Here is a 19,975-nt window from a genome sequence, read left to right as displayed (position 1 = left end):
ATTTATCATCATCTACTAGCTCAGCCTCTTAACCTTAATATTTGCGTTGCCTTAGAATTCGTTATTTATAATTACATTGGAGCGGGTCTCGCAGCCATGGAGGCAGACATCTTCAAACGATGTAGAAAAAATAACGGGTATATTTATTATCTTAAGTCTACATGAAATCTATACCCTACACAGACTAATGAAATACTATCTGTAAAATTATCTATGTAAACAAAGCTCATCACTTGAGAAGGTAGGTGATGCGGACGTCGTGGAAGACATTTTGTCCCGTAACGCTCGCCGTACTGTTGGGGGGGAGAAGCGGTGGGGGGATGTTCATGTTGCTGCAGTCTGCAGTCTGACCGCTAGATGTCGCTGAAAATTACACACTGTAACTTTAAAATGTTTTAATTTCCCAGTTTTTTTTTTGTTTTTTTTTTTGTTAAATGTCAAAAGTTCTCTGTCTGTATTATAAAGATCCCCAATTTTCCCAAACCCATTATAGTGCAATATTTAAATCTACTCTCTATTCCACCTGGACTTATTGCGTTATTAATCCATATTGGGCTACAAAAACAAAACTGAGGTTTTTGGATTTAAATATTGATTTTACTTGGTAGCAATCAACAATCACGGTTTTCAAAATTAAAATTAAAATTTTTATGCGTTAAAATATCTGTTGAATCTAAATCTAAAATCTGGAAAATTAGGTAAAACTTATATTACTTTATATTTGTTTAACTAAGTCCCTGAGATTTTACCAAATTACTTGATAATTTCTATTAATTTGGCTTTTAACTTTTCTGTTTTTAAAAACTAACAATACATCCGCTGCAAATAATGCATGACGATGCTGTTGATGCCTGATTGTTATGCCTGTTTCATTCTAGTGAGTTCTTATGGTTACTGCTATTGGTTAAATAGCTTTAATAAACAGCAAAGGAGGTAAAGCATCCCCCTAACTTCATCCTTTTTTATTATTATTTTGATACTTTTTAGAAATATTACAACAGTCTTTTTTCCATTTGATAAAGTATTCATCAAAACCACAAAACTTAAAAGCCTCAAACAGAAATAAATGATCCACTCTTTAAATGTCTTATTCAGCATCTGATGACTGCACTATGACTGTATCATTTCCTCTTTTTTATTCATCATATTTAGAGGTCTAAACTTTGCCTTTCCTGTGATTAACAATTCTTATCTTTAAAATTCGTGAATATTTAAAACATTTTTAACATTCTTTGTTATAAAACAAAAATATTTTAAACCACTCTTTGACTTAGATTTGCTGTCAGTCAATTAAAAAAAATAAATGAAAGTTTGTTTCTAATAATTGATTTCATGTATTGTGTGATGGATGTGTTTCAATTAAAGACACTGAACTTAGATTTATTTTTTTTTAATGATGCCATCTACTGGCCAATCAGCATTACTACATAAACTACAAGACAAAAACCTTAGACTTTATTTCAGATCAATTAATTAAAATATCAAAAGGCTTTATGTTGAATTCAACTAAGTGAATAATTCCTTCCATTTTTATTTAACTTCCATGCAATGTATAAATATTAGCGGAGCTTCATTCCCAAGGACCTCATGAAAATCTTGTCTGTAGTGATTTATTAAAAAGATATAGATGTTCTAATTCATGTTCCTGTTGTTTATTGTGATCAGCAGAGATTGACCGTTGTATGTTTGTGGTGCCTATTAATTTTCATCCTCCCCTATGTGCAAACTGGCCACCCCTACAAACAATTTTATCCTGGAACTGATGAACAACAACCACAAACCTGTTCTCTATGGTTTGTTACAGAGTGCAATTAGTTTGGTTTCACCGTATTTTGGCAACCTCTAACTTTAATTGTTTAATACTTTTCCCGTCCTTTTATAGAGCTAATTTTTTTCAGACACTGCAAGGTGACCAGAACAATTATTCTGTTTAAATGAGCTGTCAGGTGAGACACAGAGAAATGATAATAACCTCCAATCTACCAAAGCGCTGGACTATATTGATAGTAGAACTCTTGCTCAGTTTGGTTCATTTACAAAGAACGATGTCATGACTGCATTTTTTGGTTGTTTAAGTTTTCTTTTGGAGTTTTCAGTTATACTTTGATTCTTGTCTGTGTCTTCTGGTTTTATTGGGTTCATTTCCATTTTGTTATTCTAGTTGTTTTTGGTTTTATTTTTGAGTTCTTATAGATTTCTTGTTTACCGTCTGTTGCCCCCTTGTGTCAGTCTGCTTCTCCTTGCTCCCTATTTGATTCCTCTGTTCGCGCCTGCTCCCAATCTGATGATTAGTCTGGTCTTTGTTCAATCTCCCATTTATAAACTCAGTAACTTCAGTCGTTTTCAGGCTCCTCGTGTTTTTTCCTGAAAGTCTCCTAGATTTTGGTTTTCTGTATTTGTTATTTGGATTTTTGCTTCTGTTGCCACTTTTTGGACATTAAACCTACAATAACTTATTTCTGCCTCCCTCATCTCTGCATTCGGGTCCTCCAAAATCTCCACCCAACCCGACAAACCAATTTACAACCACTTATTTTAAGAAACTTAACCAAAAAGACAAACAGATCCTGTTCATTTGACTTAAATCAAACCTTTATTATAATGATAGATAACAGAAGAAGATAAAATAAAAGGAAAGATGCTTCAACTGAACCAGTAGGCAGGATTTAATATAATTCACTCTTAAAATAGAAACAAGTCCCAGCTAATGTCATCTCAAGCCAATTTACATGACAGCTTTAATACAGAAACATGTAACAGAATTCAACACAAACACAGAATGAAATTCAATCATAAACATCCAGTCAAATTCAGCTTATTATGGCGTTTAAAGAAATGTCTTTAATCCAAGGAAGCTCAGCCAACCGCATCCAGTCATTAACCTTGCAGCAGTCCCTCCTTCTGAGCAATGAAGTGGTGACAGTAGAGAGGAAAACTAGCTTTAAGCAGGAAGGAACCTCCAGCAGAACCCGGCTCCATGTCAGCGCCCATCTACTGCAGCAGAGCGGGTCTTTAACAGGACAGCAGACGTCCAAGAGGTGCCGGTCCAACGAGGAGACGACGGAAGAAATCTGCTGGTAGAGAAGAACAGGAGTTAGTGAGAGAACACGCTAGTCTGTGACATTTAAACACAGAAACACTGAGAGAGGTGGAACTTTAACCAAGAGAAGAGGAAAACTCACAGGGAGAAGCTAAAGCTAACAGCAGTGATAACTGTAGACAATGGATGCTTGGAGAAAATGGCTGAAAATGCTGCATTTGTTGGAGTCTACAGTCGGTTTCATCAGGGTCGTTTCTCTGCTTTAAGAAGTTCTAAAAACCCTTCAGAGATCAACCAGGAGGAAATTCTCCCATATTGGATCAGAAGCTGTTTCTGAACTGTTTATCTGTGGTCTAATGGAAAAGTCAGAACTTCTGGTTCTGGTGAAGGTTTGGTTATAGAGCAGTGTTTTTCAATCCTGGTCCTCAAGGCACCCTGTCCTGCATGTTTTAGATGTTTCCCAGCTTTCACACACCTGTTATCAATTGATAGCAGATTATCAGGCTTTGCTGAACTGCAATCATCTGAATCAGGTGTGCTGAAGCTCAGAAACATCCAAAACATGAGGAGCAGGGTGCCTTGAGGACCAGGATGGAAAAACACTGTTATAGAGATATAAATTGAGGTGAACATCCCTTCATGATGGAAAGATAAAGATTAAAGGTTAGACCACCTTGATGGGATGGTTGTGGCTTTTGAATCTATTTGTTCTGGATCTGTTTTTATTGTCATCACCAATTCTGATGAACATCTGGAAGCAATAAAGGTTCTTTACCTTCTTTCTGGGTGGAGCAGACTGATGGTTTAGCTGCGGGGTCGTCGACGTTTTTCATTCCAGGACTCCAGAATGTTGGAGAGACGAGCAGGGCAGCCATGTTTCTCCTCCTTGGTGGTCTGTGTTCTCCATCCTCTGCTTCAGCTCCTTCATCAATGAAAGCAAACGCTGCTTCCATGTTCAACCTGCTTCTCCTGTAGAAAAGAAGCTAAATTAATCTACAGAATTTCCTCGACACCAAGTTTAAATCTGGAGCAGGATGTTGTTCTAATAGTCATCTTGGTCTCTCTGTGTTCTGCCTGGGAAGCTTGAGTTGTCTGTTTGTCGTGTTAATAAAGGCTTACTGTAGGTGTTTTCCTCTGTGCCGTCCTCAGGTGGGGACTAGGAGGCTCCTCAGCATCCTGGAGGTCCCGGTTCCTCACAGCACTTCTGATTTTGGACGTCCACAGTTCCTGGAAACACATGAAAAACTAAGTGAGGCCACCTGAAATGTTGACTTTATGTTTAAATGATGGATTATTGCGTCTCCTTACTGAATATGCTCTCACTGTTTACGGCTCCTCTGGTTTGGTCGCCGTAGATCTCATCAGCATCTTCTGACGGCCCAAAGCTTGCAGCGGCTCGGTCCGACATGGGATTCACAGACACAGAAGAGATCCACTGCGGTCAGAACTGGCCTAGATCATATGGAGAGTATTTCTGCACAGGGTTCTTTCCCTTAAACTAGGCCTGAAAACTAACTGAGGAACATCTAGAACTAGATCAACTCACAGCTGAAAGCGGGATCTAACAGTCGGCGCCATTCACAATCCACATCTCTAAATCAGTCCTGTCCTCTGCTTCAAACTACTCTGAAATCAATGAGTCCCTCCAAGCATCGTCTTTATCTTCTCACCATCATCCCAGAGACCAGTGCAACTGGTGACCACCGCAATCTTTTCCACTGTTCTATTCTAGATCCAGTTGGTCTCCAGCAGCATTGTCCTTCTATAGATCAGGGCTTTCCAGCTCCACTCCTCCAGAGCTGCTATGCTGCAGCTTTTAGTCACATCTTTTCTCCTTCAGACCTGAATCAAACGTCTGAATTCCCTCATCAGTCATTCAGCTCTGTAGGGTTGTTTGATCCTGGTGTTTTGGAGGATAGATGCACCGGAAAGCTGCAGAAAAGCTGCTGTAGAGGACTGGAGTCAGAGAGCTCTGCTCTAGAGAGCTTCTAATCCAGGGATCTCAAACTGGTTTCAGAAAGGGCCATGTGGCTGCAGGTTTTCCTTACAACCAAGCATTTGCACACCAGACTCCAGTCATCTCATCAAGTGAGTCCAGTCTGATCATGATGACTTGATGAGATGACTGGAGTCTGGTGTGCTAAATCCCATATGTCAGGACAACAAAGCGGTGTGTGTGTTAAAGATTAGGCATTGCTTTTCTAAATTATATATATTTTTCCAATGCTATTGTATTCATAGAGCAAACTCTTATTTGTTCTCTCTGCAAAACTTCACTGCACATTTGACAAATGTTACCCCATCCCTTAATCTGTTTGCTGGACAAACTGGTTGATTGGGTTGACTGCTAAATCTTTACATTTTAAGCATTAGCAATAAACATCAACCATAAAGATCACTTTGCTCAGATGATTAAAAGGTTTGGGCTCCCCGTTTTCTCCCTGACAACTGCATGGAAAAGCTATTAGTTTTAAAAATTAAATGTCTGTTTAATCCACCTGTGTGAATCATCCTCTTCTCTTATCCTATGTGTCTGTGCTCCTGTGAGGTTTAGCTGGGATTTGAGTCGTCGGGAAACTTTTCTATAGGGAGGAATGAAGCCTGATGGAGAGGTTTAGAAAACTGTCATGATCTAAAATATTCCAGGTAATTGGGATTGGTTTTAAATTCTAGGGGGGGAAGACAAACAAGAAAGACACTACGATATACCAAATTTATGCTATAAAAACATACATTTAATTCAGTCTAATACCCAGATTGTGTTATAGGCCAACAAAGCTGTGATACAAGGAGGAAAATCTAAGCAGATATAATATCTGTTAATGAGTTCATAATTCTGTACAAAAGCAAGCAGCTCCTATGGAGGGCAGGAAGTAAACCCAGCATCATTCATCCAATACCTACAGCAGCCTGACAATGTACAATTTAAAAAGATTTACCATACAATTTAACCTCTGTGTGTAATTTAACCTCTGTGCAAATCCAGCTGGTTTTTAAAGGCCTCATAGGTTTGTTAAAGAACATTAGTGAATAAACAGCTCAAAGAAAACAGTAGAGGGGTCAGGGAAAAGTTAGGTAGGGACTTAAATCCAGATTAGGGTAGAGATCTTATCATGGGAGGGGAACGTTTTAATTAGGAAAAATCCAGTGTCACTGCATGCTCATGCAGGAGGAGCGAAACCTATAAAGCCGATGACTCTATGCTTCAGCTGAGATTCCTTAGAGAATTTTTCTATTCCGAATTTATAAGATTTAATTTCCATATTTGTTCTGAAACCAGCAGAACCAAATTAGATACAAAGATGGACATGAACTAAAATATGCATTAATCATTTCCTACTAACCTCAACAAGAAACTATTGAAGAACAAAATGTGTTGCTTCAGGAGCAATCAAAAAATAAAATGTTTTCTTCTGATGGATTTTACTTTTTAAAATCTTTCAAGCTTCTACAGAAATATGAGTAACTTAGAAGTTATTTAAAAACATTGTATTTAAACAACCTTGCTGCCCTTTGCTGCTGATCCACCAGAAATGTCCTACTGCAGGATAAGTTACTATAGTTGTTACTACTGGCCAGTAGGGGGCGTAACTGAATACTGCTTGAAGGCTTCTGATCTTTAGAAAGAATAGAATATATCAGGTGAGTTCTCCTATAAGCCAGGATAATAACGACCCAATTACAGAGGCTTAAGGAAGTGTATTGCATTCACCAAACAAAAAAAAAATCAGACAGCTTATCTCATAATTTTTATAGGTTGGTGCAGGGACAGATCTAGATGGGGGGCCAGGGGTGGCCATGGCCACCCTCAGCCAATCATTAGCCACCCATACCATTTTCCCCCTTCAAACGCAGATGGAGGTAGCAGTAATACTCTCAAATGGAATATTCAAAGCGTTTAAATTTTTGGTGGTTAATGATACACATCAATATACTAACATCAAAGATGACAAATACAGAATTCATGCTCTTTTCAGAACTAAAGTTTGTGTTATATGGAGTAAAGAGAAAACGTGTCTCTGCAAGTCATCTGGGAGTCTTCAGTGAAATCATAGGTGAATAAAACTGTTGATAAAAAACTTATCAAATAATAATATTAATACATGTAAATATCAATTTATGCAGATTGTATGTTGATACAAGTAGGTCAGTAATGACAATGGAAAAGATTTATGCCCCAGATCTCAAAACTGAACGAATTTTATCCACTATACCAGTGGTCCCCAACCATCGGGCAGCGGACCGGTACCGGTCCGTGGGTCATGTGGTACCAGGCCGCACAGAAAAAAGTATATATAATTGATCAGAGTCTGAGAGATGTTTTATTTTGAAAAATACCGTATAAAAAATTGCGGTATTCTCTCCCAGTTACATCAGTCGGTGCATCTGTGCGTCTTGACACAGGTTAATTCAGTTCAAGACTCATCTTATCTATAACAACCTATCTTTGTGAAGCAGGATTTTCTGCGGTTACAGCGACCAAAACAAAGCTACGGAGCAGACTGGACATCAGGAGCACACTTCGTCTGTCATTTTCTCCGATTACGCCTAGATGGGACCGGCTCGTTGTTTTATCTTCATGCTGTTTGTATTTGATTTTATGCCAGTCGTATCATTTTACTTGATCGTATCCGTCAACCCACCCCGGCCGGTCCGTGAAAATATTGTCTGACATATAGAGGTCCGTGGTGCAAAAAAGGTTGGGGACCGCTGCACTATACCTTTTATTTAAAAAGTTGATTGGCCTTGAGGTTCTGATGCCTTTCCGCTTTTGGCCACCCCTCAGTGTGCATTGGTTATTGCCTGGCCACCCTCATAAAAATGCTCTTTCTCGCCTCTGGGTTGGTGATGTCTTAGAATGGACACATCAGCTGCTTAATCTGTAGTTTTAAACCTCCTGTTATGGTTTTCAGTTGGTAATGTTGTATCAGAGACATGCTAGATGTGTTACATCCCCTGAGCAAAAAGAAAATGTCAACCATTTTATAATAGGTTTGACATTTATTATTCTTTCATTGTTTTATTTTAATGGTTTCAATAACAAAATGAAAATGAGATTTCCTCAAATGAAAAAGCGCGTTGTATTTTTCTTCTATTTCCATTATTTATGGCCTAACTTAAGCGACTTGGATGTGAAATGAAGGGATCATAACTATGTGTATTCCCTTTAGTGAGCAAAATAGAAAAATCAGGGGTTCCTTGGGTCCTGTTTTCTCTTAAAAACGTGATTTGTTGTATAAATACCATTAATTTAAACCCACTTACTTAAAAAATATATATTTGGTAGCCACAGCAGAGGCATTAAAATCAAAAGTATTATGGATGTCAACTCCTTTAGAGTCCAGAGTATGGATTAATAAAATAAACATTGGCATCAAAGATGGCAGGAACTTTGGTCCTTTGTGCTACTTTTCATTTCTATTAGTCATTTCACAGAATTATTTTCTCCTATATTTTTTTTTTCAGGCAAAGAGTTTATTATTATGTTTAAGATCAGTGGGAGAATTCACGCTGATAGGAGCCGGCTGCCAGAAACCCAAGTCTTAAAATAATAAAATTGTATAAAATATTCAGAAAATAGACCAAAAGTCCTAATAAGCAGCCCTCAGTGGTGGATATAAGATTTATTTACGGGTAAAAACTGTTGGATATCGGCTTCATCAGCCTAATATATTGTGACATGTAATAATCTCAATAGACACATGGATTATTTTAGATCTTTTTGTCGACCACAGCATTAAAGCCATTTTTGACCAAATTAAAGATATGATTTAATATATTTTATTTAGAATTTAAGCTGATTTCTAAACATGTTTTAGTTTATGCAACAGTTCCTAATGTATAATTTAGTTACGGTTCACCAGTGCAAGCATAAATCACACTGCAGTTTAAATAAAATGATAACTTTATTTCAGACAATCCAGGACATTTACAAATTTAACAAATCAAATAAAATGACATGGTTAACTTTTTGTTTATGTCTGAAAACAGGTATGAAGACATGAAACTGATTTAACCTCACCCCATCTTCCTATTACATGAACCAGAGTAAACATGAGGGGGCTGCACAGTTTTTCCTATGTTTGCACATTTAGCAGACGCTTTTATCCAAAGCGACTTACAAAGAAGACACAGTTTTACAGTTATCATCAATATGAAAATACGTTCCCTAGAGAAAAACTCCCTAGTCAGAAGCAGTGGTGACAGCAAAGAGAGAAAGAAATACAGGAAGAGTAGTAGAGAGCTACAGAGCTATGGGTAAGAGTTAGGATAAGAGATGCTCTTTGAAGAGAGGGGTCTTTAGGAGTTTCCTAAAGATAGAAACGGACGCTGCTGTTCTTGTAGATCATTCCAACATCCTGGAACCACCCATGAAAACACTGGATTGTCCATTGCTGACCGGAATGCCCAAGTTGTTACATACAGTGGGGGGAAAAAGCTGATTTTGCAGGTTTGCCCACTTACAAAGAATGCAACAATCTACAATTTTAATCATATATACATTCTACATCCCAAAGAAAATTCCAGAAATTCACATCATATGAATTTATTAAAATTGATAACCATCTGATGAGGAAAAACAAGTATATGACCCCCTACCAAACAGCAGGTATTCTGGCTCCTACAAGCAAGTTAGTCTTTCTTTAAGACGCAGCCCCAATCCCAACCAATTATCTACATCAAATACACCTGCCTCACCTCGTTACCTGTATAAAAGACACCTGTCAACACCCAAACAACCAGCATCCAACATCACCAACATGGGCAAGACCAGGACATCAGGGACATCAGGGACAAGATTGTTGATCTGCACAAGGCTGGGATGGGCTACAAGAGAATCGGAAAGCAACTTGGAGAAAAAAGATCAACTGTCGGTGCAGTTATCAGGAAATGGAAGAAGCACCACACCACCGCCAACCTCCCTCGGTCTGGGCCTCCACACAAGATCTCGCCTCGTGGGGTGTCCCTGATCATGCGAACGGTGAGGAATCATTCTAAAACCACAAGGGGGGAACTGATGAACCAACTGAAGGCAGCTGGGACCACAGTTACAAAAGAAACGGTTGGTAACACACTACGCCGTCATGGATTGAAATCCTGCAGCGCACGCAAGGTCCCCCTGCTGAAGAAGAAACATGTACAGGCCCGCATGAAGTTCGCCATTCACCACCTGGACGACTCAGAAGAGGCCTGGAAGAAGGTGATGTGGTCAGATGAGACCAAAATAGAACTTTTTGGCCTCAACTCAACTCGTCGTGTTTGGAGGGCAAAGAACACCGAGTACAACCCAAAGAACACCATCCCCACCGTCAAGCATGGTGGTGGCAACATCATGCTTTGGGGGTGCTGTTCAGCCAAGGGGACGGGACAACATTGATGGGAGGATGGATGGGGCCATGTATCGTGGAATTCTGGACCAACAACTCCTTCCCTCAGTGAGAGAGCTGAAGATCGGTGGAGGATGGGTGTTTCAGCACAACGTCTCTAAGCACACCGCCAAAGCAACAAAAGAGTGGCTGAAGAAGAAGCAGATCAAGGTTCTGGAGTGGCCTAACCAGTCTCCAGACCTGAATCCAATTGAAAATCTTTGGAGGGAGCTTAAAATTTGAGTTGCCAGGTGACAACCTGGGAACCTGAATGATTTGGAGGCTGTCTGCAGGGAGGAGTGGGCCAATATCCCTGCCAACATGTGCACAAACCTTGTCAGCAACTATAAAAACCGTTTGACATCTGTGCTGGCCAATAATGGCTTTTCTACAAAATATTAACATGCTGTTTGTCCAGGGGGTCAAATACTTCTTTGCAAGAGGGTTCAAGTAGACGGGGTCGATACCCTTAAGCACCTTGTAGGCTAGCATCAGCAACTTCAGAAGTCCAGTAATATAAAATATGTGATGAAAATATCAATATTTTAACATCATTCCATTAAGAAAAACTCTGAAGATAAAGGTATGATCATCAGCCAAGAATAAATGTAAGGAACATGTTTTTCTTTTGGGTTCAGGGCATTCAGACATCACTCTTTGTCCCGGCTGTGTTGCTGGCCTTCCCTCCACTCTGTTATAAGGCGGTGAGCAACGGCATGTTTTGGAGGCAGCCAGACGGTGGGCGGGTCATTTCTCCTGGGTGGAGCCTTTACCTGTAGAGCGCAGGTGATTTCCTCCTCAGTGAACCATCGAGCGTCCTCCAGCTCCGAATGGTCCACATTCAGCTGCAACAAACAAAAGGACACATAAAACTAGTTACACACTGCAAAACAATCTAGAAATAAGCACCTTCATTTGAGTAGGTAGGTAAGATTGGAACAATGGAATCAGCATTTTTACTCTTATACTTTAATATGCACTTGAAATAAGACAATGCAAATGCTTTTTCTTACCTCACTCAATTCAAGAAAAAATGCACTTAAAAATGCAATTATTTCAACAAAAAATAACTTATTTAGATTTCATTTTTTTTGCAATGCAGCTCAGCAACATGCCCAGGTGTTTCCCAAAATTCACTCCTCTTGCTGAACATTCTGTTAGCTCATTGAATGAAGAGCTTAAAGTGTTGACACAATATTGACAATTTTCCAGTGTTTTTATAGACCAAAAAATGTTAACACAGAGCATTTATAGGTGGCCTGCATAAAATTATTTTTTATCAAAACAAAACACTGTCATTCAGTCGACCGCAGCGCTGCTTAGTGACTGAGGGAGAAAGCAGAAGTGACGTATGCAGGAGAAAGACAGAGAGCTGGAATAGTGGTTTTGTTATGGACTGCTGCTAAAGTTTTCATGGATTAGGATACAGCTATGGCTTCACCTTGTGTCGCAGCTTTTTGCTTCAGTCTGAGTAAGGATAAGGTCTGCTTAAATTTGTTTCCTAAAGATCCTGAGCTGTTTTTAAAGTGGTTGAAGTGCGATAGATGAGACTGGTTGGAAGTTGGAGCACTCCACGGTGTCTCGTCTGTGCTTGAAATATTTTGAGAAGGACGTGTTTTTTATTTTGTTCCCTGATTGTAAATGTTGCTTGGATGTTCAGTGAAACCTTAAGGTGGGCTTTCAAAAAAAAAAAAAAACTTAAAAAACAATCCACTGGACTTTGTTTTCCAAGTTGGAAGATGTTTTGCTTCCCATCCAGAAAGCTTTTTTAATTCAAAATGTCAGGAGCAGTATTGAGTTTCAGGCTTATATAGAGTATATAGAGTAGCCCAAACAAAAGCCTTGTTATGGCTTAGAAAGGCTGCAATTTGAACCGAAAATAAGGTCCACCTCTTAGTAATGGGGAGTCGTTAGCGTCGTCGTTGACATGCGAAATGTTTTTACCCCCTGCATGGCCCCGCCCTTTTACAGAGGCATGGGCCAGTATCAGGTATTGCAGGCCAACGACCTCAACGACTCCCCATTACTAAGGGGTGGACTTGTGTTTTGGTTTAATTTCCATCTTTTCTAAGCGAGGAAGCATTTTTTTGTTTGTTTTTTTTAGGTTGTTTTTGGGCTGGAAACAGGCAGATCTGACAACCCTGGCAGTGAGGGAAGGATGGAGTTGCTAGCTATACCTTTAAGAATATAGTAGACAATTTCTTGTGGCAGCGGTGGAGGATTAATTTGAAAATCATGTTAATTTAAAGACTAATATAGTAATTTATATTTTATACACTAATAACTGGTTATACTATCTGTACAGAGCTGTTTGTTTTTTTATCGGGGCTGCTGTGCTCATATTAGCTGTCACCCTCCGGTTCAGAGTCTGACTCTGTAGGCTAGAGGTCCGCTCTGGATGGTTCTGACCCGTAAGCTGTGATGCCTCCATATTCCTCAGAGTCACTACCTTCTCCTGAGCCTCGACTGACTAATGGTTCAACCCCACCAACCGGTGTTTGACTGGATGTTTTGGAAAAATCATCAGTGTTTCTGTCCATGTCCATTATAGAATGCTGAGCTACCTCCAAAACTGTTCTCCTTCTAATGTCTCAACATGGAGATGGGTTTTTATCAATCCGAGTTCTGCTGTGGCGCTACTAAATCTAGGATATTAAAGTTAAAAATAAGCCTGTTTGATTCCTAATAACTCAGAAGCACCTGGTATGTCCAGCTGCATGACTTTGATGCAAAATTAGATTAAATCAATATCACACCATCAACACTTAAAACACTAACAGAATCTATCTGTTTTATTCTGATTCGGCTTTTTATTATATATACAATAAATAGTGTTTCCACATTGGTCTTTAAAAGTTTGAGTCACCTGAGAGTGGGCGGGGCTAACAGTGGCATGGCAGGCCAGCATGAAGGAGCTATGTGGGAATGGCCAGTGCTGGGAGGAGCTGTAGGCAATGTTCTGCACTTCCAGACCAACTTCTTCTGCCACCTCCCTGTACAACGCCTCTTCCAGAGTCTCCCCTTAAAGCAACACATACTCATGTGTTAAATATTAGTTTACTTTAGGTGATAACTTGGTGAGTTAGCAACAGGAAAGACTCACCCATGTCACAGAAGCCAGCAAGGGCGCTGTACAACCCTGGAGGAAATGATGACTGACGACCCAACAAGCAGCGTTTCCCATCAGATACCAGGACGATGACCACTGGAGACATCTGCCACAAATCAGACCCGTTAAATAACAAGGAAGTTCAACTTTTCACAAACCAATTGGAAACTGGTCACTTGTTAGACAAACACCTGTAAAGAACCCAGTGAGAAACAGGTAGAACAAACAGTTAAAAAACATTTATGGAAATCCATGTATGGTTTGGATCTTTGTTCTTTTTAGTGTGAAAATAAAAGCATATGAAATTAAATTAGAAAAACAACCATTCCAAAATCAAAATGGTTAAAATAAAGACATGTAGATCAAACAATGGGCCTTTAAAGACATGAAAACAGACTTGAGGTTTACCTTCCAGCGAGACAGCATTGCTAAACATTTACCAAAGACTACAAGGGAATGGTTTAAGTTAGGGTTTGTTAAAGTGTGGGGGGTGCCCCCTCCTCTAGGAGGCACCACAAAGAGCTTGAGGTACAACATAAGAAAAAACCCAGAGAAATAAGTAAGTTAGCTCATTAGCTAACCTGGGGTGGACGTATCAATGTGGCAAACTAACAGAATCCAACATTTTGTGACATTCCTGCACCTTTAAAGCCAAACCCACTGCAAGTGACATGGCTATGCTGAATGCCAAATGGCTTCTCTAACTAAACTGTGACTTTGATGACAGTCAAACAGTTGAAAAACCCAACCGATGACAACAGCAAAGCTCAAGAATCAAATAATGCTGAATAAATACTGGGTCAGAAGACAAAAGTATTGTGGACTCCGATACAAGCAGGTTTTATCTGAAAAAGGCCACCTTGGTCAGACTAGCACTATGACGGCTAACATAGCAAAGGGAGTGAAATTCAATATGGAGGAGTTAGAAGACTGCAAAAAGAAGGTGGCAAACCTGGAGGTAGATGATGGAGCAAAACTAAAAAAAGAGTGAGGTTAAAGAAAGAACAATGGTACAGGATGCAGGATGGTGTCTCCGGCTCTGGTTTAAGCTGAATAAGATCCAGAGTCCTGAAGCCCTTTCAACCTTATCCTGAGCCAGAAGACAGTTCTGGGGATTAGGAAGACTTTCTGCCTGTCTCTGGTAGCAAAGAAATCTCAGTCGTCAATCACTATACAGTTTTTACCCTGACAACCCACATTGTCCTACAGGGACTCTTGCTGGTTCACCCCTTAAACCCCCATAACCGAGACTTGATTTTTTCTCAAAGACATTTGCATATTACTAGAATTTTGACTTTTTATTGGGCTGAATGAGAAAAGAAACAAGCAACTATCAGAGCCCCGCTGCAGTTTTCTTAATGCCATGGAGTTGAAGATATGATCATACACCTGCCTCAAAGAACCCATTATAATATATACCAGGCAGGCAGCACTGTTCTTTGAGTTCTTTCACAAGGGTCGGTCTGATTTTCTTTCCTAGAAACTCCAAAAGATTGCGGTAGAGACATCAAGAATTGCCTGAATCAAAGACTACCTACCAAACAGACCGCAGATTGATAAACTGAAAATTCAACTGTTTGACCAAAAAGTCAGCAGCACCGGAGCACAACAGGGGACGTTAATCTCACTAGTTCTTTCTATCCTACCTCTTTTAGGTTTTGTTCAATTTGTATAAATTTGTTCTGATATATTTCAGTGGTTTTCTACAATGCATGAATGTTAGTTTAGGCCTTATCCCATCATTGCATTGTTTGAATATTCTTTGGCTATGCTCACACTGCAGGCAAATGCTACCTAAATCTGAAAATTTTGCCAATAGGCAACACATGTCCGCCTTTCTCATGAAAGTCTGAAGGGCGTGACTTTGAAATTTTCATTACTCACAAACTCCAAATGACCCACTTTCTTATGTGGTAGTAATACAGATATGTACCTGATCGGTTACAAAGTACCTGCTGCCGAACTGTCGTCCCGCATTTTATTTAAATTTTACATCACACCATGGCTTGCACAACACTACCAAAAGGCGAATCACTGCAGGAGCAATCACAGTTGCTTTAAAGTCATTGGAAAACTGCCGCCGCATTTCCAAATTCTCCTGATTGGTGCACGGTTTTACACGAGTAAATAAAGTGAATGTGATTGGTCGTTTATCAAGGGGGCAGGAATGTTGTGGCAGAAGGTTTGCAAGCAAGTTTGGTTGTGGCCGGTGTCTCGGAAGCATCTTGCTAACCAGTTAGCAACTTAGTGCTAGCAGGTTCCCAATGGGAAATTCCTTTGGGAACGAGTAGCAATAAATTGGTGACTTAGAAACGACGCTGTGAAGGAACGCTATGGACAGAGGAAACATGCAAGAGGAGGAGAGTTTAGTGTCGGAGGTCGTGGATGAGTCTCCTCCGTCATCCATTTTTTATTTAGAGGAGGAAAGCGGGGACGAAGATGTTGTGGAAGAGGACGCCAGGGCGGCAGAAGCTTGGTTTGGTGTAGAAGGCTTCCAGTCGTACATGTTTGAGCCCTTGCCTCGCAACGCTGCCAGTTCTGTTAGCTCTACGCATGCTGAAGACACAGACGTCCATCTGAACACTGGGACGCAACTCAGTGGGAAAGGAAATGATTCTGATTTCTTATTTCAACCGTTGCGTATATTAGCTCCGACATATGAATCAAGATGCTATGACCGAAAAAATGTGATTGACAGATGACCTTTGATATATGTTCAGGCTGACGTATAACTAACTGGCCTGCATAAGATAACGACAAAAAAAACACAGATTTAAATTTTCTAAATTTTGGGACAATATAGTCTGATAAAGAGTACATTAATATACATGTTTACGCCAGAATTATTTAACATTTAAATATGATTTCCCTATGACTTTAATAATGTCTTTTGTTTTCTTACCTTCCCTCTTTGTTAATGATTTGGTCATGATACCGTCAGCTCACAATGCTCAGTAGTTTGGAAACACAGATTCACCAGCATTCCCATTCAATGTTGTTTTCTCAAAATCCAGAGAAATTTAGAAACGATTTTACAGCCATTCTTGGACCTATTAGATTGCAGGCCCCTAAGTCCTCCTGATATGAGATCTTGCAACTCATCCCCTGCCTTTTTTTCTTACATTTATATGAACTATATGGATTAAATTGCACTTCTATACTAGTGAAGATAGTCAACGGGAACTGCCCTGCCTCTCGATGGCAAGTCCATGCCTGGTCCCAGTTAAACCTTTTAGTTAAAGAAAGATTCTGACCCAGCTAGCTCTGGTTTAACACCTTTGGGTAGTAGATGATAGAACTGCTGCTGCAGCTTCTCTGGCTACCAGCCTGGTTCCGTTGGGTCGGTTGCCCTGTAGCTCCACAGAACTTGTTAATCTGGTGCCATCGGAGCAAAGCCTGGGCCTGCAAGAAAAATAGATTTCAGACCTTATTCTAGAAAACATGAACAAGTTCCTGACTGTCAAAAAAGACAGAAGACACGAGTTCAGCTGCAGTTACTCACCTTGGCAACTACAGGTGCATCAGCGCCAGCTAGAAGAAAGAAAGCTTTTCTGAGTTCCACGAATGTTCCTTTACATTTCTCTGCTATAGCTGCTTGATCCAGTTCTCCTGGAAACAAACCAGAAGATGTCAACAGAATTCCAAGAACTTAATCAGGCACAAAATTGCTCAAAGTCTGTCATAATAAAATAATAAGTTCTTACCCACATCCAGACAGAACTGAGCCTGGTTCTTCTCAGAACAGCCAATTAGAATGGACTCCTTTAGCAAGGATCCATCTGAACCAGCGCTCTCCAGGACTGACTGGACCTCTAAAAGGTAAAGCTAAAATTAGATCAGGATTTATAAACAATGATCATGTTCTTCACTGTGGCTTTAATCAAAGGCACTCCTGGATAGGTTTCTAAATGGATGGATGGAATTGCACTATTTTGAGAAAGAGGAAGAGTTCTATACAGCCACAGGAATGGCTGTGTGGAGAACCTGGGTGGTATCAGTTTACGACTAAAGATGCTGAAGGTGAGTGAAAGTCTGTTACCTCCAATTTAAACATGTTTTCTGGTTGCCATAACCTTTATGACTGAGAATTTGCACTGACAAATAAATTGTGTTAGTCTCTACATCAAATATATCTGTCTTTCTGGATTTGATGTTTATCTCATTGACTGAATTTGTTACTAAATGTTTATGGGTCTTCATCTAAGGCTACGTTCACACTGCAGTCTGAACAACACAGATCCGATTTTTTTTCCAATCCAACCCAGGCCACTTGGCTATGTGGTCCTGAATCCGATACGAACTTGGATTTTTTTCAATTCATCCGACCTGGACGTCATTAATACCCGACAAAGGTCACTATTCTGCATCTTGCCATGCAGAAGTGGCAAGAAAAACAACAACCATGGCAGATGAGGATGTGGAGAGCAGTAATTATGTTTAACCATATTAAAAAGATTGAGTTTTTATGGTTGGAAAAGACCGCTAGATGCGCGCCGGCACTACCATCCATGTTTACTTAAGAAACACAGAGCACGCTGGCCTGTGACATCATCACGTCCTATACTGCGCATGCGGGACACTTGCGTTGTATGACTGCAGTTCACACAGGAGATCACATACAAGTCGCATATATTAGGGAACGCAAAAAAAATCGGATTTCACACAAAAATCTGAATTGAGTATAAAGGCCTGCAGTGTGAACATAGCCTAAAGGTCTGTTCCATGTTATAAATGTCTGTACCTGAGTAGCCAAGAGCGACAGGTTTAAAGCTTCCTGGATCACTGCACTGCAGCAGCGGAACCAGACGATGAAACAGGAGAATCTGCCCATTCTGCAACGCTGAAACACAGGCTGCATCATTCGCCTTCAGGTTGTTGATATGCCTGAAACGATCAAACAACCAGTGAGCCATGGAATTATTCAATTAATCAGATTGACTTGAGCTCCCTAACCTCATTCTGGACACGAAGCTTGAGCAGCATCGTGTCACATTATAATGTCCTGCAAAGAGGAGGATCCTCAGGGGTCTTAACAATGCAGACATACTGGACTGGCTCCTAATAAACTGAAACTGACAGCTATGAAGAGGATTGGTTTGGTTCTGTTGGTCTGTAGAATGAAAGCAGGGTAAAGTTAGCCACAGAGAGCAGTGAAGGTGCAACTAGTTGATGTTAAGTTCAGGAATCAACTGCAAGGGCAGTGTATAGGAAATCCACTCACACAGACCAATGTCTTCTTTTTGACTAACACAACTCACTGGAACACAAACTCTCTGTCATCAGAACCTTACAACACCGGGCCTAGCACGTCCCTACTAAAACAGAAGGGAAGCACAAAGAACAGAAACACATCAAAGATGCTCTTCAAACCTGTGGACACCCAAACTGAGTATGCGACAAATCATTAAGGAAATCCAAAAGACACAGCAGAACATAACGGTGAGAAGATTAAACAGAAGAACATCGACATCGCAGATGTATTTGGAGTCTCTGACAGGGTTCCTACAGCATAAGGCAAGTTAAATTCAAGACTTTTTAAGACTTTTTAATGCCACTTGAAATAAAAATTTAGACCAAATTCACAAGAAACACAAGAAAAACCTGCTTGTAACAACTTAACCCAAAGGTTTATTTTAACATAAACCAGTGCACTAATGTTTCACATGTTGAAAAGCTTCCCATACAGGAAGAAAGCTAAAAACACACAAATGACAGATATATTTTAACAATTATTTAACTGAATTCACAAACTTTGTTTTAGCAGGGAACAAAACAAATCAGTTTTAAAGCCACAACATAACCAGTGCTAAGTCTTTTTTGCAGCTATTTTTCTTTGTATCGTTTTCTTAGTATGTTTGATTTGGTGATAAGTGGAGGCGTTGCAGAGACAAGGGTGGAACTAAACTGAGAAATACCGGCTGTTTCTCTGTAACTCCATTTTGACGCTTTGTGTTTCGTGCTTCGCATGTGCGACTCCACTGCCTTAATTCCCATCGTTCTGAGCTTGAATGACTTCTTGCACTAAATCCACTGAGCCTCATGTATGTTCCCTGGTTTTAGCCACGGAGAAAACTCTTGGCTGGAGACAATTTTGGTTACATTTACACTTGCTCATATTTTCCAGACAAAAAGTTAATGGTGCATCTCCCAAATGTCCCGGCCGCAACAACGCTTTTACTGGTTCCACTATCAGGACGGAACCAATAATGGCGAAAAATAATCCTATTTAAGACTGATTTAAGACATTTTAATATCAATTAAGGCCTTAGTTTTATTTTGAAGAATTCAATGCCTTTTAAGACTTTTTAAGGACCCGTGGGAACCCTATCTGAAAAACTCAAGAGGATTTTCTCAAAACACAAAATCCCAATAATTAAAAAAAACAAACAAAAAAAAACCAAACAAGACCCTTAAAACAGAATATCTCTCCTGTTCAGCCAGAGCAGCAATTCCCCCTAA

At 39.9% G+C, this 19,975-nt stretch overlaps 1 protein-coding gene across 1 annotated transcript; it reads right to left on the bottom strand.

Annotated features, from left to right (window-relative positions):
- Positions 1-8,927: 8,927 nt before the first annotated feature.
- Positions 8,928-18,898, bottom strand: nudt13 (nudix (nucleoside diphosphate linked moiety X)-type motif 13). The gene is made up of 9 exons (XM_038299730.1): positions 18,738-18,898; positions 18,470-18,626; positions 18,258-18,400; positions 17,221-17,328; positions 17,019-17,125; positions 16,793-16,918; positions 13,511-13,622; positions 13,274-13,428; positions 8,928-11,252 (listed from the first exon to the last, which is right to left on the bottom strand). The coding sequence occupies exons 2-9, from the start codon at positions 18,559-18,561 to the stop codon at positions 11,058-11,060; spliced, it is 1,038 nt and encodes a 345-aa protein (XP_038155658.1). The 5' UTR covers positions 18,562-18,626; positions 18,738-18,898; the 3' UTR covers positions 8,928-11,057.
- Positions 18,899-19,975: the final 1,077 nt, after the last annotated feature.

Source organism: Cyprinodon tularosa, unplaced genomic scaffold, assembly GCF_016077235.1.
Source record: "Cyprinodon tularosa strain WSP-4 unplaced genomic scaffold, ASM1607723v1 ctg433, whole genome shotgun sequence".
NCBI lineage: Eukaryota > Metazoa > Chordata > Actinopteri > Cyprinodontiformes > Cyprinodontidae > Cyprinodon > Cyprinodon tularosa.
The sequence above is the reverse complement of the archived record's forward strand: the minus strand, read 5'-3'. Positions and strand labels throughout refer to the sequence as shown.